Genomic DNA, 24,710 nt, shown 5'->3' on the forward strand with positions numbered 1-24,710 from the left:
TTTTCTCCCAATTTTATTTAACTTAATTCTATAAACATTTCTTATTATTTTGTTCAATTAACAAAATATTTAATGAGCACCTATTATGTGCCAGATGCTCCACTATACTCTGGAGATATGAGTGGTGAATATAATTATAAAATGTTAGAGCTGGAAGTAAATTTAGAAATTACCTAATCCATCATATTTTACACTGAGGTTTATCCGACAATCATAAGGGAGAAGATTCAAGGGTATAACGTCGATCTCTTGCCTTCCAATTTGAAAATCTTGACATATACTCTGTGATCTCTAAATTATATAAAGGTAAATTCACCATCCTCATTCCAAAGTTAATTCCCGGGATGGATTTCTCTTTTCTTCCATAGCAGTTTTTTGTCTGCTTAGGATGTTCCCCCTACTCCTCCACCACTACACAATCCAGGTCTGACCAGAGAAACCTACTCTCTTGATTTAATTCAGAAACTGGCTCATATCCCAAACTTGGTCAGATGTTTCTGCTGTAGGTAGGCTTAGAAGATTGCCTTTTGACTCAAAGTCATGGTGATAAAGGGTGTGAATCTGGTACTGCTAAAAGTATCTCCCTACCAGCTGGAGCCAATCTGCCTGCAATAGAAAGGAATGTGACACTGGGATTGATGGTAGCTGGGCTTGGCAACCCAGTGGCAGAATCCTACAGAAATGTTCTAAATTTCTGTACCCTCCCTAGTTTCTGTCATTCATTACAGCTAACTGTTTAGCAAGTCCTTCAATTCTTTGAGCCATTCAGTATTTATTTCAAATAAATCACTAGTAACAGTTTATAGAGACATTATCTATTCCGCAAACATTTGTTAAAACTTGCCTATAAAATCATCTGGACTTGGTATTTTTGAGATTTAAAAAATATATCTTTAGTGTTTATAGGTCTGTTCAGGTTTTCTATTTCTTATTCGTTTTGATGTATAAATTAATCTAGGAAACTGACCAATCTGAGCTTTCACATTTATTTACATTGCGTTGTTCAGGATATTGTGGTTTTTTAGATCTCGATTGTATTTATTGTGTACCCTTTGAATTTCTTTGTGTCTTTTTCTCTTTCTTTTTTGAGCTCCCTTGCCAAAGGTTTGTCTATGTTATGTCTCTTCAGAGAGCCAACTTTTGCTTTTGTTGATACCCTCTTTTCTTTGTTTTCTTTCTTTTTTCTTTCTTTTTTAGGCGAGGCAACCCTTGGTTGACCTCACAGATTGCAAGGACCTTGTCAGTTTACAATCCCTTATTTATTTATTTGTTTGTTTGTTTATTTTTATAACACCTACAGCACCTGGTCTTCCTAGATGGTCTCCCATCCAAGTACTAATCAGGCCCGACCCTGCTTAGCTTCCGAGATCAGATGGGATCGGGCTTGTGCAAGGTGGCATGGACATGGACCTTTTCTTTATTTTCTATTTAATTGATTTTTCCCTCATATCTTTATTATTTCCTTCCTTTTACTTTATTTGGATTTATTCTGTTTTAGTTCTAACATACTAAGTTAGAGTCTTAGTTCATTATTTTAAAATCTTTTTTTCCCTAATATATTCATTAAGACTGTAAATTTCCCTTTAAGTGGGGCTTTAGTTATAGCCCATAATCTTCGCTACTTATTGTTGCTCAGTTTTAAGTACAGGCAGTCCTTGTTTTGCACAGTTCCAATATACAAAATATACAAAAATACAAAAATTTGTATACAATATTCAAAAATTTCTGATACCATTTTGTAGTTAAATAATACCAGTCTCCCAACAACATGTTTAAATTTTAGTTACCGTGCTATGTTAACTGTGAGTAATTGCATCAAGTACAAATTTGGCTGCTAGCTCCAAAATAACTACATATATATGTGATCCATTATGACTAGTGACCAATCATGTCACTCTGTTAAGGTCTGTCTGTGACTGGTCACTGTGCATCTGTTATTTAGCTCTCACACTGACAGCAGTTGTATAGTTGTGTTGCCTCCTTACTACCCAGTGACAAATCCATATGACAGTTTGCAAAAATGGGTAACTGAGAGAAGGAATTGGCCAACAAAGATGAAAGTGCAGCAAAAACCCAAAAAATGATAATGGCGATACAAGTGATAATTTCAATCGAACATAAATGGAGCTATAGAAAAGATAACTGAGAATGTTAACACTGCTGTCGTTCAAGAGAATCTTGATATGCATATCTAGAATCTTAGTGAAGGCAAGCATATGGATATAAGTGAAGGATATAGTAGGGATGAAAAGGATGAAGATGTCCCAGAGGTAGTGATACTGGCAAAAAATGGATTCTCAGAGATATTTCACAAGATTGAAAGTACAAAGGATAAAATGTGAGAAGCTGATCCAAACTTAGAAAGGAGTGTTATAATTTGCCAAGGCATAGAAAAGATGCTCGCTTAAGGTGTTGTTAAGGTATATGACAAAAAGCAAGCACTGTTCATATTCTGGCTAAATTATTTTACAAAGGAATAAAACACTTTAGTTCTCAATGTTTCTAATGTTTTAAATTACTGTGTACTACATAAATATTAGTTTTATTATTTTTTTCTTTTCCCTATACATTTTTAACTAGTAGTAAGGATGCTTTTAATGTTTTGGCAAAATATTTTAAAAGTCATGGAACAACTGCAATTTTTCCCGTTGATAATTAAGATCGATTTGCATGCTTTTAGCTCACACAGTTATTTTTATGGCCCTACACTACCGTGCGAAGCAATCTTCACTAGGATATCTTCCTTAATCCATAAATTACTTATAAATGTGTTTTTAAAATTCCAAATGTATGGGGTTTTGTGGATTTATGTATTTTGAATCTTATTGCACAGGGCCCAGGGCTATGGCTTGATAAGCAGTTCTCTGACATTTGCTGAGATTTTCTTTGTGACCCTGCTTAATAAGAATGAACGTCCTACCATCACTGAATACAGAGTTTTTACACACACACACACACACACAGACCAAGTATGCTAATAGTATACTCAAATCTATCCTTAATAGTTTTTGCCTGCCTGAATATCCCACGCCATGACTGCGGACTTATCAACTTGTTATAGATCAAATTCTTAGGTGGTTCAACACATGCTTGTTGAATGAAAAAAAAAATCAGGGCAAAATTTGTTTTCCTTTGAAGCAAGCATATGGATATAAGTTCTTCCTTTGGCCCTTCATATCATTTAATACAGAACTATATGCATAACAAATATTTGAGTCTTGGTTAATTTAAGAAATCTTTTCAAGAGCAGCAAACTTTATGATCAATAATCCAACACACTTACTACAAAAGGTGTAGGGACGTATCTTGAGAAAAGGTACACAGGAACATCTCTGGCCAGTAACACTGCAGCAGTGAGTTTAGCAAGCCTAAAAAGAGAGATTTCACTTAGTCTTACTATACTTTTTCAAAACCGAACCTTCCACAAAATAAATGTTTCATATTACAATTATTCTGAATATATAGTAGCCTAAGACAACTAATTCTTATAATCACTAGTTATTTAAGCTTTGTGCTTCAACTTAAAAATGTTAAATAAATACGATTTTTTAAAGGAGTTTAACAATGAAGAGAATCGACATTTAAATTTCTTCCTTTTTCCTCATTCATCTTTTGACGGCTCTTCTACTAAGAAATAAAACTCAAAAAAAGACAAAAAGAATGGAAAAAAGTGAAATAAAAGACTTTAATAAACACAATATGCATAATTATCCCCTGGAAAAAGTATCACTATATCATTATCTAGGTGTGAAAATACCATAAAACTAATCAAATGGGACTATAATGAGAAAATACAAACTATATCATTACTTCTACCCCAGTGCCTTGCCAAATACTAAAGTCATAACAGAAGCCACGACACCATTCTAAATACTAACTCTAAACATTTTTAAATGTTACTCTTTTCTGTAAAAGCTAAAAAGCTTATCTTTGAAATGCTTCTATTTCAGCTCTAAAATAAACATTAGCATGTGACTGTATTTCTATTTGACAGTTTCCTGTCTCAGAAATCCTAACACTGGGGGGAAAATATTAGGTTTTATTCCAATTCATCTTAATCTCTGAAACAATTAACACGATACCTCTGGCTGCTGCAGCTGCTAGTTACTTGCCCCCGGGTATCATACCCAACGACAAAGCCTCTCTGCTTGAAGTCTGAGAAACATCTTTCAAGGTATTTGTACATCCCCTGCAGCAGATAAACACAAAACATTAGTTCCTGATTAACGCCTGCATTTTCCTACCACTTAAAATCTATTATTTTTATGTGTCATGTGCAACTTACAGGCTCTGAGGGATCTGGCTTCTGCCTTTATGCCCATGTTTACCAATGTGGGAAAAATACTGTTCAATCCTCAAAGGTGAAATGACAAACATTTATTTCCTGGAGTTTCAGACATAGCTTAATACCACAGAAATATCAATTATGTAACTATTAAATCCAATACGATACATAAAACATGAGGACGAAAGATGGGACATGAAAGTCAGTGCGCTCAAAAAATTATTAGGCAAGCCAGAAGACATTGTTTCTTGCCTTAAGGCTCTAATAGAATTTTGACTATTTGGGGCCTGGCTAAATCCTAAGACTGAAGCTAACCAAAAGAATTTATTTATGACACAAACATTTTAAATTAACAACATAAACCTTCATAAGAACATTTTTTAAGATAGCTGAGACTATTTGTAATTCTTTGGTTTTAAAATCTCACAGAAAGAAAATCTCACAAACTAGTAAAATTTGCAGTCAAGGGTGAGGAAAAAATGAAACAAAATATTTAATATTGAAAACATCACGACAATAGATAAAACCATTTAACTACCTTATCAACAATTGGCTAACTTTACTACTTTCATCTCTAAAAATAACACTTTTTATTATTACGGTCCTTTAAAACTACTTTAACAAATGTTGCCACATTTAATCCTTACAACAACCCTGAAAAGAAAGAAATGCAGATGCCATTTATACTTTTGTCTCTATCTTTCAACATCTCTTCAAAAAGCAGACAGAATAAGGTTGACAGTCCATGTGATGATTTGCCCAAGGTCATTCATTCAACTAAACCTAAGTTACACTGATTTACTGAAGACCTATTATATGGCAGGCACTGTTAAGTAACTATGTGGCAGCACCGAATAAAGTCCCAATGACTTCTGGACTCTTCTTCCATGGCTCTTTCAAGTATAATCATTCTTCCCAACCTACTCTGCGTATGTGTGTGCACGTGTGCGCTTGCCCAAATTGGCTAGTTTCACAAATTTGCCCAAATTGGCTAGTTTCACAAATTTATTTATTTCTAATGATGGTACTATCCTAAAACCTCACGAAACCTCATATTATTCTCTGGTATGAAAATCCACTTCTCTCTTTCCTCCTATATCCCCATTCTGAAAAGGGATAGGGCTTAAGAATGAGATTCCATCTGGCTTTTCCACTTTACACAATGGAATCTCAATTGCTATAAAATTTGCACTTCCAAATTGATTTTCAAACATCTCCAACCCTTCTTATAAAGTTAAGGAATCTTCGTTTAAATGAAAGCTTAAGATGAAACCTAAATCATAAAAAAGATTGAACTGAAGCATCTCTGGATGATGAACAGAAAGGAGATGGGGCAGAGGAGCTGGCATGTATCCCATCTATTCAGTCACCTTGTCATCCCTTCTTCCCTGTCCCCAGCCCCTGGCTTTAGAGAATGCCCTCAGAACAAGGCTAAAGATGATTTACTGTTTGGCAGTATTGATTAGTTAGAAGTATGACTACTGAACATTTTTCTAGTCCAGAACTATTTTTAGTATATACTAAATGCATTTTGGCCTTCAAGCAAAGTATAGCTCCTTGAAGCAGAGAGGATGATTCACTGGAAAGAGAAATAATTTGTTACCAGAGTTAGGTGTATAAAAATGGAGAGAAATAAAATAAGTTGTATCATATCATACACTGTCTTAAAAAACTTTCAAGTAGATATAAGGAACCATATTAAAGGGAAATATTTTCAATGAAATTTTCCAAATACTCTGGTTAACCTTTATCAATGGCTGTAGGCCAAATGGGTAATCTAAATTTGTTTCTTTGCATTAATTGAAAATGTCAATATCCATTTTCTGGTTTCAAATGCAAAATAACACTGTCAAGAAATTGATAGCGGCAACCAAAATAATTGTCAGTCAGAAAGATAGTCTGTGACCTTGAAAATACATAAGTGACTTCTAAGACAAATCAAAGGTCAGAATTTATTTACATTTTTTACTTATGAGAGTACCTTCCTGGATATTAAGGTTTTGCTTTTGTTTTTGTTTTTTAGAAAGGTATTACCTAATTTATAAGGCGAAAAAAACAGAGCGATAATTGTTTGTATAAGTTTATAATACATACCTGTGTTGATTGTATTACTGTAAGATCATTAATATAGCAAAATCCTGCCCCCATGGCAGAGCGAAGTCCTGCAGTCCCAAAAGTCATTCGGCAACAAAGACGATCTCGCAGTTCCTTGTTCATTCCATTCCGTAACAGATTTTCAATTTGCTCTTTTGTTTTGGGATTCTAAAAAAAAGAATTATTAAAACTTAATCAGGATCTCAAGCAAAGTCCTAATATAAAAACCTTGTGAGGAACCCATAAGTACTATGCATACACCACAAGGTTCTATATTTCTTCAAATATAAGCACAAGTTTAAAAATATTAGTATGTATAATAAAACAATACTTGCCATTTACTGAGTCCCCAAAGGAGCCAGGCCCTATTAAGAGAGATTTATATAGCCTGTAATTGCCATAGTATTTTTTTTATAATATATTCAAGAATGTTTTTTAAATAAATGGATAAACTTAAGAGCTATAGATCCAAAATAAACCTTAGTCAAAAATGGCATCAATTAAATTAGAATCTATATTGTTTTAAAAGAAGTATAGAAGCTACTGGATAAATGCCATCAAAACATGTCTACCAACTACCTACCTAAACCTCTGCAATTCAAAATGACCAATAAGCTTACTATTCTTAAAGTCAATTTATCTATAGTAAGAGTTGACCATAAAAAGGTTTTAGGTGTTAAATGTGGACTTAGTTAAGAATGAGAATGAAAATTCAGTCCAAACATGGCTTGTGAGAAAGGACATTCCAACATCCATATTTTAGGATTATATATTTCATTAGTACTTATTTTAACTTATTTTCATAAATCTCAAGAATGCCTGTGACTGAAAATAGTGCTTCACAAAAAAGTAGCAAATTTCTAATAGAAATACAATTATAATAAGAACAAAATTTAAATGGAATTTTCCAGTACTTTCTAAGAGAAAGAGTCAAATATTAAGAAAATAAGGTGAAAAGTAATATTTGCTTAGATCTTCTAAATCTATAGCCTATACAAGAATAATAAATATTCAGAATATTCATTATCCAAGGTACCCGAAAGGTGCTAAATATTAGAGCATATCTGTATTTGTAAAGAAATAAAAACATTAATATATAAGTTCAAACAAAAGGTTTCCTGGTTACAGTAGAAATTAAAGTAACCAGAGTGCATGCCACCAACTAATGAAAGCCGTGGAATTATGATTAACTAAAATTATAACCTTAAAATGAATGGATGTTTAGAATATATATATTATACGTATATATTATATATATATATTACCTAGAGTCAAGGAGTCTCCATTTTATAAATGGCACACACTAACAAATACATAAGGTACATAACAATACAAATAGCTATTAAGAGATAAATCTAAACAATAAGATTATCTGGGTTACTATCACATTATTCCAAAGTCTAAGATACCACCAGATTTGACACAGAAGTAAAAGAGACTTGGAGAGGGTTAACATTTACAAATGGGCATAAGAATGGCAAAAATTGAAAAGACTGAAAAACTTCAATACTGTAGAGGGTACTTGGCACTGTAATGCACTGTCAGTGGCAATGAATTGAGATCGTCTTTGTGGAGTGATTTTGCGGCAACTATCAGAACAAACTGCACATGCCTCTTGGCCCACAGATTTCTGTCCACAGCAATACCTTCACATGAACGAAATGATTTATTAATATGAGAATATTCACTGCAACATCTTACTGGTAGTATTACTACCACTGCATTGATGAAGAAATTAAGATTCAGAGAGGCAGCCTAGTAACACTGAGCTAATAATATTGGAGATCTAGGCAGGATTTGAATCTAGGTCGGTCTGGCTCTAAAGCCTGTATCATCTCACTACAAACAAAATAATTATGTAGGGAAGGCTGATAATTATTCTAATAAAAATTAATTCCAGTTACAGAGCAAAACAATATTCCTTTTTGTTACACTTATATAAATATAAAAAATGCTCTGGGAGACATGAATACTTGAGTATAGTTTCTGAGTATACTTCCTAATGTTTAAATGCACAGCTACTACAGTAAGGCCTAAAACTTCCATTCCTTGTTATAAACATTATAACCAGTATCGACCTAATTCCTGGTTTTGAAAATCTGTAAATTAGAGAAAAATAAAAATGGATAAAGAATCATTATGCATTAAATGTAAATTTTTATGGTAAAAAAACTAATAAAGAACAACATAGGGAATATCATCAATAATATTGTAATAACTATGTATGTTGTCAGGTGTTGTCAGGTGGACACTAGACTTATCTGGATAATCACTTCATAAGTTATATAAATATCTAATCACTATATTGCACACCTGAAACTAATATAATATTGAATGACAACTGAAATTAAAAAATAAAAACTTTAAAAATAACTAAGGGATTATGGTGACAGGCATTTGCGATCAACTTTAAACTCAGATTTCTCCACTATTTCATAACTAGACATTAAATTAGATGTAGATGTTACAAACTTTTAAAAAATATAACTAAATGGGTATCTATGTAGCCATGATTATCATATATTTCCATTCACATGATGAAATTACAGTTGCATTTTATTACGATCTTCAAATAACTATGATTTATATAAACTATAATAAAGAGTCTAAGAACTACAAAGTATTTTTTGAATACTATTTCCACATAGAACTCAGAGATACTAAATGGAAAAGAAAGCAGAAGAGTATATAAACTGTTTTGATTTGTATAGAAAGAGGTATGTGTATATTTATATATCATTCCAGAAATACTACAGGTGAATATAAGAGACTGAGGAAATCAGGGGTGAGGTCTGAGGTAGAGTTTTTATTGTACAGCGTTGGTACTATTTGAAAATTTTAAGTTTATATTACTACTTATGGTAAAAATTAGTTAGGTATCCTTGATGGCTGAGAAAAACCACTATTTGTGTGTTTATATGAATACTTTTTACCTCACAAACTGCTCTCTTTTGCCTACCTACAGAAAGCTTTAATAAGAGCTGAATCTATAAAACATCTATTGGAGCTTTCTCAAATACAAATTTTTGTTTGCTTTTTTAATGTGTGCTCATTTTACAATTCATTCATTACTTGAAGGCAGGAGAATTGAATGGAAGGCCTTACTCTAGTAGTTGTACATTTAAGCATTAGGAAGTATACTCAGAAACCTAATCAGTGCCAAAGGAAAAAAAATTGTTCAACTGATATAAACTGTAAAAAAGCATCTTTAAAATAATAATGTAAGTCTTTAGGAAAGTTACTTGATTTATAGTTTTTGAAAATATACTTACTGATCTACTACATAAAAAATGAATTATTTAGAAAGGAAATTCATTCGATCTAAAATAAATTTGCTCTTAACAAGCATATTTTAGAATCTTAATAATTTTAGTCCTCCAAAAAACTAATCCTGCAGAAAACATAGAGATTTTAGTGACTATTAACATTTTCTATACTTCATCAGGAATAAAGCTGATTGTTTAGTATAAAATTAATAATCTAAAGAAAGAATACAGAATTAAAGCTATACATTATTTTCAAATTTTACCTGCATACCAAAAATTCTCCCTTAGGTTCTAATCCTATGTATTACTGTGACTTTACATGTCTGAAATGAAGAAGAGAAAGTGTCTTCTTCCATTAATACTCTGTGGTTTTATTTTTTCCATATTGTAGGTCCAGTAAGACTCAAACTCAAAGAAAACATAAAAGATTTGATTTACCAAAAAAAGCAACACTTTAAATATGTAGGCATGCCTCTTCTAACAAACTTAAGTGTCTCTTCCAACAAACTTCTTATGAACTTTCACAAATGTGAAGAAAACTACCCACAGACCAAAATCAAACCAACTCTGCCTGCCATTAAATGAAAACATTAGCATGCACTTATGAAGGATCATTTTGGACTCATCCAAGCTTTTCTGACCTATTCTGTTATAAGGTTTGTGTATTATTTACATGTAATAAATACAAATGTGTATAAAAGTATGTAAAAAAGTAATGAATCACCATGACGTAAAACACATCGAGTTTGTCAATGAGGAATTTACCTGCAAAGTTTCTTTCCTACTTCTCTTATAAACCTAATATTTTTATAATTCTTATACAACTTGAATCTATTCTGTTATTATTCTAGTATTAAACCTAAGAGCTTAAAAATAATAGAAACTATGAATATCATTGTATAGAAGATTAGAACTGATCTAAAATAATATAATGGATTATATTCTTAATGTATATTAAGGATCCCAGATCGTAGTTTTGTTATATATCTAAAGAGGGGGCAATACTACACAAAATTGATTTTTTAGTAACTCAAATATATTTAAAATTGCAAAACTGTAAATAACATTTTAAAATGTTACTCAGAGACGGCATCTAAACAATAAATACCAGTTTTATATAGTGACAGAGAAAAAAACTTTTTTAAGTTTATTTCTAAACAGAAGTTAAAAGAGAAACTGCAACCTAAAAATCTGAAGTGAACCTGACATTTACTTCTTCTGAGTCAGCGAGCTTGAATATCCAAGTCTAGAGTATTGAAGCAGAACATGTTTTCCAAACTAGATGCTTCCTCATTGAGTACAAAATATACTCTTGCTAAACCAATAATTTTTTTCCATTTAAAGGATCTCTGTTCTAAATCTAATATAATTTCTCTATCTTTAAAAAATTTGCAGAAATTGGCATAAATTAAATTGGCTTAGATAAAAAACTTGAATGACTATACTTCAGGTAACCCTTATTTTATTGTTATAATTGTTCTATTATTAGTTATTGTTGTTAATCTCTTACTGTGCCTAATTTATAAATTAAACTTTATCATAGGTATGTATGTATTGGAAAAATACAGTATATATGGGGTTCAGTCTTATCTAAGGTTTCAGGCATCCACTGGAGTCTTGGATCATATTTCCCACGGATAAGATGGACGATTGTATTAGAAAAAAAGTTAACAGATGATAATGGGAATTCCCTTAAAAACAGTAATAATTACTCTCATAATGGGGGTTGATAGCAGAGACCATTTTCTAAACCTCTTTGTATCCTCCACAGTACCGAACCTCTACCTTGTACACAGAAGAAGCTTAATATGTGTCCAATGACTGAGTCAGTAATAGTAACAAAGTAGCCATGTTCTTTCAGGAAAAGTAAATATTAAAGAAAGAAAATGCAAGTTGAAGTTATCATGCAATTGAACCTAAGAATTCCCAACTGAATTTCCTAATTAAGTGGATATATTTTTTTTAAGATAAAGCCTATGGACAAATAATTTTACGTTATTCTTTGAGGCTAAATTAAATACCAAATATACACTTTATGCAATCACTCAAAAATGTTACTTTTAAAAAATTAATACTATATCTTCAGTATCGAGAACAGAACCTGGCACTCAGGCATTCGACCAATGTTTGTTAATTAAAATATATGTTTATTAAGCACAAGAGACACTGTGGGGAACAAGAAGACACTGTCTCTGCTCTCACAAAGCTCAAGATGTAATGAAGCATAAAGATAAGTAAAAGGGCAGTTAGCACATAAAACATGAGAAGTATTAGAATATGAGTAAGTTCTGGGTGCTGTAGGAACACGTAGGATAAGTCTCTAACCCATGATGGACTTAAGAGTAGAGAGAAGAGTCAAGGAAGTAATATCTGATCTGAAAAGTGAGTAGGAATTGGAGGGTGTAGGGTGGGGTGTGAGAAACAAGTTGAGGGTAGAGAGATAATGAGTTCAGTATTAAATTCAAGTTAACAATGATATTTATAGTCAGCATGCCAACTATTACTTTCTCATCTGATAGTCTCTTCCTAGTATCCAAGGAAATGTAAATTAAAATATGGTATCATTTTCATCCCAAAACTTTATTAAGTTTTTAAAATTATTAAGCCCAGTACTGAGAAGGTAAGGTTTATTAATTACTATGGCAGGGGTAACAAACCACTCCAAACATAGTGGCTTAAATTAATAGTAATTCATTATCTCTCACAGTTTCTGTGGGTCAGGAATTTAGAAAGGGCACAGCGAGTTTGGCTTGTCTGTGTCTCACAATGTCTGGTGTCTCAGCTGGAAGACTTGAAGACTGGGGGCTGAAATTATCTGAGGGCTTATTTACTCATATATCTGGCAGTGATGCTGACAGCTAAGGCCTACCTGGGGCTGTAGGCTGAAATAACTATAATGCTCACTCCACGTGGCCTGGGCTTCCTCACAATGTTGGGTTCCAAGGGCAAGTGTCCCAAGAGCAAGCAAGCCAGGGGGAAGCCGCATTACCGTTTATGACCTAGACTTGGAAGTCAGGAAGCTTCACTTCCACTAAACTATTTTTCTTGGGGAAGTTACAAAGGCCCAAGTTCTACGAAAGGGAAAATAGATCTTACCTTTCAACTGAGGTGTGCCAAAGTTACAGCATGTGAGGTGGGATTATATATACATGCATGCAGCCATCATTGAAAAATACAATTTGCCAAAGAGGGAGTATAAAATCATATAATATCTCAGATGACAATTTGCCAATGTTATAAATAATTTAAATATTAAATAGCCAAAGGCTTATTTAACATTAAAGATTAGTGACTCAACAGAAAAATGGGCAAAGGATATGAAGATAGTTCATTTAAAAAGGAAATACAGGTATCTTTTAAACATATGAAAATAAACTCAGTATCTTTATAACAAAAAATGGAAATTAAAACTAAAATAAATATAATCTTCATTTCTACACTGGCAAAGACAAACACTTGATACTACATTGTGGAATGAAGAATTTGGGTGATGTCTGAAGCACGGTGGAGTGAGAGATGTCCCCAGATCTCTCCCCTTGAAATAATAAAAAGCCGAATATCTAAAACTCAATAAATAACACCCAACATACACACAAGCACGTCTGAGCGAGTGATGTGCGCCCAAGAGCTACCAGAGGTCAGAACTGTGGGAGTTGGGTGGTAGATTGGGAGGAAGAAGCTGCCTCTTGCAGGTGGAGCTCCCTGCAGGAGGATGGGGAGGGGAGAAGGTACGGCAGGTTCCCTGAACAGCCCTGTCTGAGAGAGCTGTGAGCTCTACGCAGTGGCAGCGCCCAGGAATCAGGACAGAAAGCAGAGAAGTGAGGATGGCAGAGAAGCAACAGTTGATTATTACCAGCCACAGTTGAAAATCACGAGGCTGAGCCACAACAACCCCCATCCTCCAACCCAGAGGGCACCACCCCCCATGTCCTCCAAGACTGAACACCATAGAGCCCCAGGGGAATCTGAGCAAATGCTACTAAAACTGTCACTAACACTGATGGAGACTGAGACTGAGGGTAGCGGTTGTGATTGAATATTTATAAGAAAAAAAAGACATTATTAAGGCTCAAAGCAGGGATCCAAGAGGCTTATATGCCACATACTAGAAACCAAAAGAAAAACACCTTTTTAGCAACAGGCTAAAGAGGGATCTTTATATAATAAATCTTCTTTCTGGGGAAAAAAAAAAGTATAATATACTTCCATTAATGCCCAGGCAGAGAAACAGTCCATTAAATGCCATGAACGACCAAGGTGACAAGGCAGCTCAGAAAGAAAAAGAAAAATCTCCAGAAAATAATCTTAAAGACAAAGAAATATATGACTTAAATGACAGAGAACTCAGGATGGTATTTCTGAAAATACTCAATGAGATCTATAATTCCAGGAGTTGAAAAAACAACTAGATCAACAGAATGAGTTATTTAGCAAGGAGATTGAAACCCTAAAGAGAACCAAATAGATCTTCTGGAAATGAAGGACATGTTAAAAGAGATGAAGAATGAAATAGCAAATTGAGAAACAGAGTCAACCAAATGGAGGAAAGGATCAGTGATATTGAAGACAGAAATCTAGAAATAAATCAAAAGGAAGAAGAGAGAAACCGAAGAATGAAAAATAATGAAAGAAGAATTCAAGAAGTAGCTGACACCATCAGGGAAAGAAACATAAGAATAATGGGGTCTACGGCCACGCCACCCTGAATGAGCCCGATCTTGTCTGATCTCGGAAGCTAAGCGGGGTCGGGCCTGGTTAGTACTTGGATGGGAGATCACTTAGGAATATCAGGTGCTGTAGGCGTTAAAAAAAAAAAGAAGAAGAAGAAGAATGGGTATTCCAGAAGGAGAGAAAAAAGAGCAGGAATCAGAGAGCATTTTCAAACAAATACCTGATGAGAATTCCTCAGATCTAAGGAACGAACTGGAAATTCAAAATGTCAACAGAACACCCAATTATGTCAATCCAAAAAGGCCTTTTCCAAGACACATAATACTAAAATTATCAAAACTTAATGACAAAGAAAGAATTCTCAGGGCAGTCAGGGAAAAGAAGATGGTAACCTATTAAAAAAAAAAAAAACAGATTATCGTTGGACTGCTCAGCACAAAACTTACAAGCAAGGAGTGGATTCAAATAATCAAACTATTAAATGAAAGGAATTACTAGCAAAGCTCTCCTTTAGATATGAAGGAGAAATAAGTACCTTTAAAGACATATAAAAATTGAGGGAATTCTCCAATACGAGGCCTGCATTTCAGGAAATACTGAAAGGGGTCAGCCCACCTAAAACAAAATGACAAAAAAATACATTACTGAGCAAGGCGACTAACAGGCAGATAGAAGTAGAGTAGTGCAAATCTTATTAAGAACGGGGTATTATAAGTTTAAACACTAAGAAGAGATTTGCTAATGCAAGATAGTAATGAACATTCAGCATATATAGGGACAAACTGAGACAACAATAACTGAAAAGGGGAGGATTCAAAGATCCAGATTCACAAAGGGGAATGGAGATAAGGCACACGCAGAAGAAAATGGACTACTGTATGTATGTATGCATGTATATGTATGTATGTATGTATGTATGTGTGTGTGTGTGTGTGTAGGTGTGTATAAACTGTCCTTCACATATTCATAATGGTAACCACATGCCAAAGATTCAGAACTGAAGTATATAACATAAAACAAGAAAGACCAGTGGGAAAATCCACAAAACCCAACCAAAATAAAAAGACAGATGGAAATACAAGGACAATGAAGTAATGGAAACACTGAGCTACCAGAAAGCAAAAGATAAAATAGCTATAGGAAAACTTCGTATTTCAATGATCACCCTAAATGTAAATGGACTGAACTCACCAATAAAAAGGAACAGAGTTGCAGAATGGATCAAAAAACAAAACCCAATCATATGCTGCCGCCAGGAGACACATCTCAGCTCCAAAGACAAATACAGACTCAAAGTGAAAGGGTACAAAACGATATTTCAAGCAAACGGCATTCAGAGAAAAGCAGGAGCGGCAGTACTAACATCGGACAAAACAGACTTCAAAATTAAAAAGATAAAGATACCGAGGGACACTTCATAATGATAAAGAGAAGCATACACCAAGAAGACATAACACTTATTAATATCTATGCTCCCAATCAGGGAACCCCGAAATATATAAAGCAATTACTAACAGAACTAAAGGGAGAAAGAGACCAAAGCACTATCATAGTAGGGGACCTAAATACCCTACTGTCGGATATGGACAGGTCATCCAAACAGAAAATCAATAAGGAAATAACATCCTTAAATGACACATCAGACAACTGGATATAACTGACATTTACAGAGCGTTTCATCACAAAACACCGGCTTATACATTCTGCTCTAGTGTACATGGAACATTCTCAAGAATCAAACACATACTGGAACACAGAGATAGCCTCAACAAACATAAGAGGGTTGAAATCATACCAACCATATTCTCTAATCATAATGCTTTGAAGCTGCAGATCACCTGTAAAATGAAAGAGGGAAGAACCACAAATACATGGAGATTAAACAAAAAGCTACTAAAGACTGACTGGGTTAGAGAAAAAATAAAAAGAGAGATTAAGAGATACACAGAAATGATAATGATAGTACAACATATCAAAACTTTTAGGGCATAGCAAAAGCGGTAATAAGAGGAAAGTTCATATCATTACAGGCCTATATCAAAACAAAAATGAGCCCAAAGAAACAACATAACACTTCATCTTAAAAAACTAGAAAAAGAAGAACAAATGAAGCCTAAAATTAGCAGAAGTAAAGAATCAAAATTAGAGCAGAATTAAATAAAATTGAAAAAAAACAATAGAAAAAAATAAATGCAACAAAAAGCTGGTTCTTTGAGAAGGTTGATAAAACTGACAAACCCCTGGCTAAACTCACAAAAGAAAAGAGAAAGGACACAAGTAAATAAAATCAGGAATGAAAGAGAAGAAATTACAACAGATACCACAAGAGTACAAAGGATCATACAAAAATATTATGAAAAAGTACATAACACCGAATTTAATACCCCAGAAGAAATGGACAAGTACTTAGAAATATACAACCTCCCTAGACTGAATCAAGAAGAACTGGAAAATCTAAATAGACCGATCAGCAGTATGGAAATTGAAACAAATGACCAAAAACCTACCAAAAAGTAAAAGTCCAGGACCAGATGGCTTCACCAGTGAATTCAAATATTCAAATTAGATTTAATATCTATTTTCCTTAAACTCTTCTGAAAACTGAAGAGGAGGCAATACTTCTCAACTCATTTTAAGAGGCCAATATTACCCTGATACCAAAACAAAGTAAAGATAACACAAAGAAAGAAAACTACAGACCAGTATTTCTCATGAACACAGATGTAAAAATCCTAAATAAGATACTAGAGAACCAAATACAACAACATATTAAAAAGATTACATACCACGATCAAGTGGGCTTCATCCCAGGGGCACAAGGATGGTTCAACATATGCAAATCGACTAATGTGATACACCACATAAACAAGTTAAAAAATAAGAATCATATGGTCATATCAATAGATGTAGAAAAAGCCTTCGACAAGATACAGCATCTATTTATGATCAAAACACTGAACAAAATTGGTCTAGAAGGACGGTACCTTTACATAATAAAGGCCATCTATGACAAAGCCTCAGCCAACATTATACTTAATGGTGAAAAACTCAAAACCTTCCCTCTAAGATCAGGAACAAGGCAAGGCTGTCCACTATTGCCACTGTTATTCAATATAACATTGAAGGTCCTAGTGGGTGCAATCAAGCAAGAGAAAGATATAAAAGGCATCCAAATAGGAAATGAAGAAGTCAAAATGTCACTGTTTGTGGATGACATGATTCTCTATATAGAAAACCATGAAGACTCCACAAGAACACTACTAGAAACAATAAGCAAATATAGTAAAGTTTCTGGATACAAAATCAATGTTCAAAAATCCATAACATTCCTACATTCTGACAATGAATTGTCAGAGAAAGAAGCAGAAAAAATAATTTCTTTTGCAATTGCAACAAAAAGAATAAAATACCTAGGAATAAACCTAACGAAATGTGTGAAGGACCTATGTAATGAAAACTGTAAGACCCTATTAAGAAATTGAAGAAGACATAAAGAAATGAAAAGATATTCTGTGTTCTTGGATTGGAAGAATCGATATGATTAAAATTACCTTATTACCTAAAGCATTATACATATATAATGCAATCCTCATCAAAATCCCATAAGCACTCTTTAAAGAAATAGAACAAGAAATCATCAGATTTGTATGGGAGCACAAAAGACCCTGAATCATCAAAGACATCCTGAGAAAAAAGGCTGGAGGCATCACTCTGCCTGACAATAATCAAAATGGCATGGTATTGGCAGAAAAACAGACACACAGACCAGTAAAACAGAATTGAGAGTCCAGAAGTAAACTCCTGTATATGTGGGCAAATAATTTTCAACAAAAACACCAAAAATATAGAGTGGAGAAAGGAAAGCCTCTTCAATATGTGGTGCTGGGAAAACTGGAAAACCACCTGCAAAAGGATGAAACTAGACTATTGTCTATCACCACACACCAAAATTAACTCAAAGTGGATTAAAGACCTGAATATAAGACCTGAAATAATAAATTGCATAGAAGAAAACATAGGAACTAAACTCATGGTCCTTGGACTTATTGAGGATTATATGAATTCAATCTCAAAGCCAAGAGAAGTAAAAGCAAAAATAAATGAATGGGACTATGTAAAATTAAAAAGCTTCCACACAGCAAAAGAAACCATCAACAAGGCAAAGAAACAACCATCCGAATGGGAAAATATATTTGCAACCAATACCTCTGACAAGGGCCTGGTATCTAAAATATACAAAGAACTCACACAACTCAGTAACATCAAAAAACAAAACAAAACAAAACAAACCCTAAACAATCCAAAAAATGGGCAGAGGACCTGAACAGACACTTCTCCCAAGAAGACATACAAATGGCCAACAAATATATGAAAAGATGCTCAACATTGCTAACTATTAGGGAAATGCAAATCAAAACCACAATGAGATACCATCTCACACCTGTTAGAATAGCTATAATCTACAGGACAAGTAATAACAAACAGTGGAGAGGATGTGGAGAAAAAGGAACCCTCATATACTGCTGGTAGGACTGCTAATTGATACAGCCACTTATGGAAAATAGTATGGAGGTTCCTCAGAAAACTAAGAATTGGATCTACCATAGGATCCAGCAATCCCTCTACTGAGTATTTACCCCAAAGACTTGAAAACCCATATCCAAAAAGGTATTTGCAGATCAATGTTCATAGCAGCATTATTCACAGTGGCCAAGACATGGAAGCAACCAAAGTGTCCTATAACAGACGATTAGATAAATAAGCTGTGGTACATATATACAATGGAATATTACTCAGCCATAAAAAGAGACGAAATACTGCCATCTGAGACAATGTGGATGGACCTCAAGATAATCATGCTAAGCAAAATAAGCCAGACAGAAAAAGTTGAAAACCACATGATATCACTTATATGTGGAATATAAACCTAAAAGCAACAAACGAACAGGACAAACAGAGACTCATGGAAATGGACAATAGACTAGTGGTTACCAGAGGGTAGGGGAGGAGGGGGTATGGGAGAGGTAGTTAGGGTAAAAGGGGTCAAATATGTGATAACAGAAATAAATCTAACTATGGGCGGTGAACATACAATACAAAATATATATGACTTACTGTTAAATTGTACACTTGTAACTTACTGGATTTTGTTAACCAATGTCACCATAATAAAAAATTAAGTAATTTTAAAAAGGGGAAAAAAAGGAGAAAGCAAGCACTTTTATACATTGCTGGTAGAAGAATAAATTGATATACGCTCTCTAGAGCGCAATTTGGCAATATCTACCAAAATTTTAAACGCACATAACTTGACTCAATAATTCCATTTCTAGGAATTGATCCCATATAGATACTTATAGATATTTGAAGATGTGTGTGCTAGGAGCAATTCCTTGATTGTAATACACTAAACAAATAAATAAATAAAGCACTATATATGCCTATTAATAAGAGACTGGTTAATTGCTTTGGGATATCAGTTAAATGAAATACTATCTAGCTGTTATGGAGCAGTTCTATATATACACTGATAAAAATATTTTAAGTAGGGAAAAAGCAAAGGGCAGGACACTGGCAGGACAGTATACTACTATTTATATTCAGATATTTAACCTTAAATATCTGTGGAAATATATACAAAAAACTAATAATAGTGTCTCTGGATAGGGAAACTAGATAGGTGTGGGAAAATATTTTGCTCATGAAAAAATATAAAACTTGATTAGAATTATAAACTTGAAAGAAAAATGAATCATAAAACTTTCCCACAAAGAAGAGCTCCAGCTCTGGTTGGTTTTAATGGCAAGTTCCAAAGTATATTTAAGAAAGAAACAATTTAAATCTTATAAGAACTCTTTCAGAGGAGATAGAGAGGTATATTCATCAACTCTTTTTATCTGTCTAGGTTAACCTTGGTATAACCACCAAACAAAGACATAATTATAAAGAAAAATCATAATCAAAACTCACAAATAAACACAGGTGCAAAAATCTTAAATAAAACCAAATTGAGCAATATATAAAAAGTTGGACTTATACCAGAATACAAGGTTGGCATAATATTCAAAAATCAATCAAGCTTATCCATAACTTTGACAGGTTAAAAAGGAAAAAATCATATGACAATCTCAACAGATGCAGAGAAAATACCTGATAAGGTTAAACATATATTACATATGATAAAAGTCTTAGCAAACAAGAAATATACATATAAATTCCGTGTATGCTAAGATCCTGTTAATACCCCCAGAGATTCTTTTAACTAGTAGTTGGCTGTGTCTTTCTCTAGCTACTATGGGTACAACTGCTATGATGTAACCTTTTCTTGAGAACGGTCCTGGGATGGTCAGAGCCAGCTTGTACAGAGTTCCTGAGGATTCCATACACCTTCCCTCATGGTCAACAGCCAATGACTGGTTCAGGGTTATAACTCTGTTGTGCAATTAATACTCCAGAGAGGCACAGAATCAAGTTGAAATTGAACTTCACCTGAAACTACATCATTGCTTTGTTCTTTCCTTTCCCTATTCCGATTCCCTCACTCCCTTACAGGTTTCTCCTAAGAGGACTCCTTTTATAAATCATTTGCTCAGGAACCCCTGCTTCTAGGGAACTCAACCTAAGATACATATGTGTAAAAGTATACAGCTGACCCTTGAACAATGCATGGGTTTGGGGCACTGAACCTCGTGCTGTCGAAAATTAACATATAACTTTTGACACCTCTAAAACTTAACTACAGTCCCATGGTATCTATGGGGGATTGGTTCCAGGATCCCCTACAGATATCAAAATCCTTGGATGTTGAAGTCCCCTATATAAAATAGCATAGAAAAATGCATACAGGTTGGCTCTCCACATTTGTGGATTCCCAGCAGCAGATGAGAAACCCAGGGATACAAAGGGCTGACTGTATATTTATTGAAAAAGATCTGCATATAAGTGGACCCACACAGCTTAAACCTATATTGTTCAAAGGTCGACTGCATATACTTTTAACTTTTAGCACTCAAGGAATAGAAAGGAACTTCCTGAATCTGATAATAGCTAGCAACACGGAAATGAAAAACCTATAGTCCTAGTCAAAGGTGTAAAGCAAGAAAAAGAGACAAAAAAAAAAAAAACCAAGAACTAAAAAAAAAAAAAAAACCTCACATATTTGTGGATGAAATGATTAAGCACATAAAAAAAAATCCATAAGAGTAAATAACTTAGAATTCATGTTAGAATAGAGTAGGGTTGTTGGATACAAGGTCAATATACAAAAATCAATTGCATTTCTCTATACCAACAAACAGAAAAAGAAATAATTTTAAATGGCATAAAATAATGTGCCATTTGTTTTTTACATAGCCTAGTTAATTGTAACAATCTAACCTTCCCACAGGTAACAACTATAAACTCTAGACAGAATACAAAAACAAAGAAACAAAACCAAAATCCACAAATACCTAAAGGTACTAGAGAGTGAACAAATGCAGGCTTAATTCTAAAAGAGAGGTAACATTTGGGAGGAGGAACCAACATGGGATGAGTTTCCCATTTTTATGGCTTTTAATTTGAGGGCAGGTAGTAGTCAGAGCCATGTGCAGTGGATAAACCACCAATGAAAATCCCACAGTCCTTATCGCCTAAAGAATCAGAGCACAGAGTTCAGGGCAACCACAGCCACTGGAGCATTTGCCCAGAAAGGAGAGAGTTAGAGAGAGAGAACCCCACTTTCCACACATAAACTCTGCCCAAATCTCTGGCTAATTACTGTACTGTATATGTGTGGGACAGACTCCAGCTAAGGATAAAAGAATACATTGAGATTTGAGCAGCCTCTCAAGAAACAGAGTTTACAGTTTAAGTTCAACCAAGTTAACTACCTACTAAAACACACACACACACACACACACACACAAAACACTCTCAATAGTTGAAAGATGCTTGAATTCTCCATGGCTTTATGAAGCAGTTTAAAAAAAAAGACATGCAAATTACAAAAATTAATACATGTTGGTGGGAGTTGCATTGTAGTATAATGTCAACTTTTTTACTATTGAGTTTTTCTTTATAATTATGGAAAAGTTCCTTGATATTTGGGGGAGAAGATGTTTAAGTCATTTATTTTATGTAACTACGAATCTAATTTTACAGAAACTACAAATGGAACTTATTATTTTTGTAAAGTATGACATTTCTACTTAGAGAACATCTTATGGTATATTTGATGTGTGATTTTATTGTTGGCTTTCATTCTGTTAAGGAACTGTAGCTTCTGAAGATCTTATAGTATACTATGTAGAGATAAGGTACTAGTGTCTACAATTTGAAAAGTTTTATACAAAGTATATATACATACATATTATAAGAAATGTAATACTTCAATTTTGTCTGAGTGGTTTCAGGCATTGAAATAATTTTGATAAGTGATTTTTGAAGAAGCTGTTTAACTTCCAGGGTTATCTTTATTTGATTAAGTGAAAAGCAAAATAATTTTTTTAACCAAACAGGAAATTTTTACAAAACTCTAATATTCCTAGATATGCCTTGGTTATTTTGGTGAAAGGAGGAAGGATGAGAATGGGATCAGGGAAATGAATGTGGGAATTTGAACTGAATCTATAATGTGCTTATTTCTTTAAAAAGATCTGATCCAAATTTAGCAAAATATGATTTAACAACATGGAAACTGTTTATTATTCTGTTTTTAAAAAAGGAGAAATCTATTTGTTATAAGTCTCATTACCTCTTCCTTAATTTCCTTAGAAGGCTCTATAGCAACCTAATGTAAAAACTTTGATATCCATATTTCTAAAAGAGTCTCCAGGCTACCATCCACAAATCCAACCTATCGAATCCTAATTACATACTACAGCCAAATTAATCATCCAAAACCAACAATAGAGTCCAATTCCGTTTACATCAAATGAAAAGGTTAGGCAGGGTGGGATCAGATCCCAAATGGCATAGAAGTTCGAAATCTTTTTGGGTTCAATACTCTCTCCACTTCTCTGAGCCCGAGTTCGTGTTAGATTAAAAAATGGGAATAAGTTACTCAAACAATCCTTGGGAGGATTATTAGAGACTTTTTACACAAAAGCATCTAGTACCATGTCTGACACATGGATCACTCAAAAAACACTAGCTTTCTTTCACCTATTCTTAATCACCACAGCAGTCCAAAACATTTGCTATACTTGAGTTTTAAAAAAATCTCTTCATTGTTCTTACGGCTCCCATTCAGTTTCATTTTCCTGATCAGTTTCATTTCCTACTTTTTAATTTTATTTCTCCCACCTTAAGTTTTCTTCCTCCATATCCATTATCTATTCCTATTCTACTTATCATTCAAGGCCCAGCTCAAATTCTATTTTTTATATGTCTTACTGACTGAACTTCTATTATTCTTAAGAACCAGCCTTAGACAGTTGACCACTTAATCGTTCTTAGTTTATATTTTAAATTTTATTTTTAATTACTAATTACAAACTACATCAAGACACATTCCTTGTTTAAAAAATACTAATACAGATAAAGCTACAAACAACTTTGACTATTATCCTCATTCCCTGACCTAGTACCATTTGTGATATATCCTTCCAGAACTTTACTTACATCTATCTATGTACTTACGAAATGTAGCTTTGCTTTATCTCTTTTTATTATATATATACACACACACACATATACACACAAATGGTATCAAATTATACATGATGCTTTATGTTTATTTCACTGAATATATCTTGGAAGTCTTTTCAATACACATACATCTATGCTATTCTTTTCAACTGCTGCAGAGTGTTCCAGTTTATTTATCCTTTCCCCTATTGGTGGGCATTTTGTTTTTTTCTAACTTTTACTTGAATAAATGATGAAATATTTCAGAGGGAAAATGACATGAGAAAATTCTGAATCAGAAAACACAAAATAAATCCACTACTTACATTGAATTTATTGAAGAGATTTTCTAACAAGGTTCTAGTTAGCTGAAGGTTAAATGCCTTTGTATCTGAGAAGCATAGTATTTTTCATTTACATTATAATTTTCACATTCTAAAGGCATTAAATATCACCACTTTCATAGTTTTGTTTGGCAAGATGCAGTGCTTACTAAATTATTTGGTGTAAAAGATCCCAAGCAGGATTGGAAATACTGCTGTCCATTTTTTCTACCGTTAATCATTTCCTCCATTAACTCCCAGCACCAGAGGGCAGCAGCCTCAGTACTAATTAGCAATAATGAAGAGAGCAACTGACTAATGAAAAATTACTCCTTTAGTAAAATCTGCACTAAACTACTAATCAACCTTTAATTTTGAGTAAAAAATATTTCTGAAAAAATATAATAGCCATATGAAATATGTAAAAACAAACAAGAAAATAATGCTTGTTTTCTTTATTTA

General features: G+C 33.6%; 1 protein-coding gene and 2 pseudogenes across 1 annotated transcript in view; 1 reads left to right on the forward strand and 2 right to left on the reverse strand.

The window, feature by feature from the left end:
• Positions 1 to 24,710, reverse strand: part of PGM2L1 (phosphoglucomutase 2 like 1) — a 51,916-nt gene that overhangs the window by 21,200 nt on the left and 6,006 nt on the right. Inside the window, exons 2-4 of the mRNA XM_039848037.1 lie at positions 6,380 to 6,547; positions 4,083 to 4,189; positions 3,284 to 3,368 (exon numbers count right to left, since the gene is read on the reverse strand). Of these exons, the coding sequence (XP_039703971.1) occupies positions 3,284 to 3,368; positions 4,083 to 4,189; positions 6,380 to 6,547 (360 nt within the window). The remainder of the gene's footprint in view (positions 1 to 3,283; positions 3,369 to 4,082; positions 4,190 to 6,379; positions 6,548 to 24,710) is intronic.
• Positions 1,292 to 1,410, reverse strand: LOC120590717 (uncharacterized; annotated as a pseudogene).
• LOC120590707 (uncharacterized) lies at positions 14,330 to 14,448 on the forward strand (annotated as a pseudogene).

The sequence above is a fragment of the Pteropus medius genome, unplaced genomic scaffold, assembly GCF_902729225.1.
Source record: "Pteropus medius unplaced genomic scaffold, Ma_sr-lr_union100, whole genome shotgun sequence".
In the NCBI taxonomy this organism is placed as follows: Eukaryota; Metazoa; Chordata; class Mammalia; order Chiroptera; family Pteropodidae; genus Pteropus; species Pteropus medius.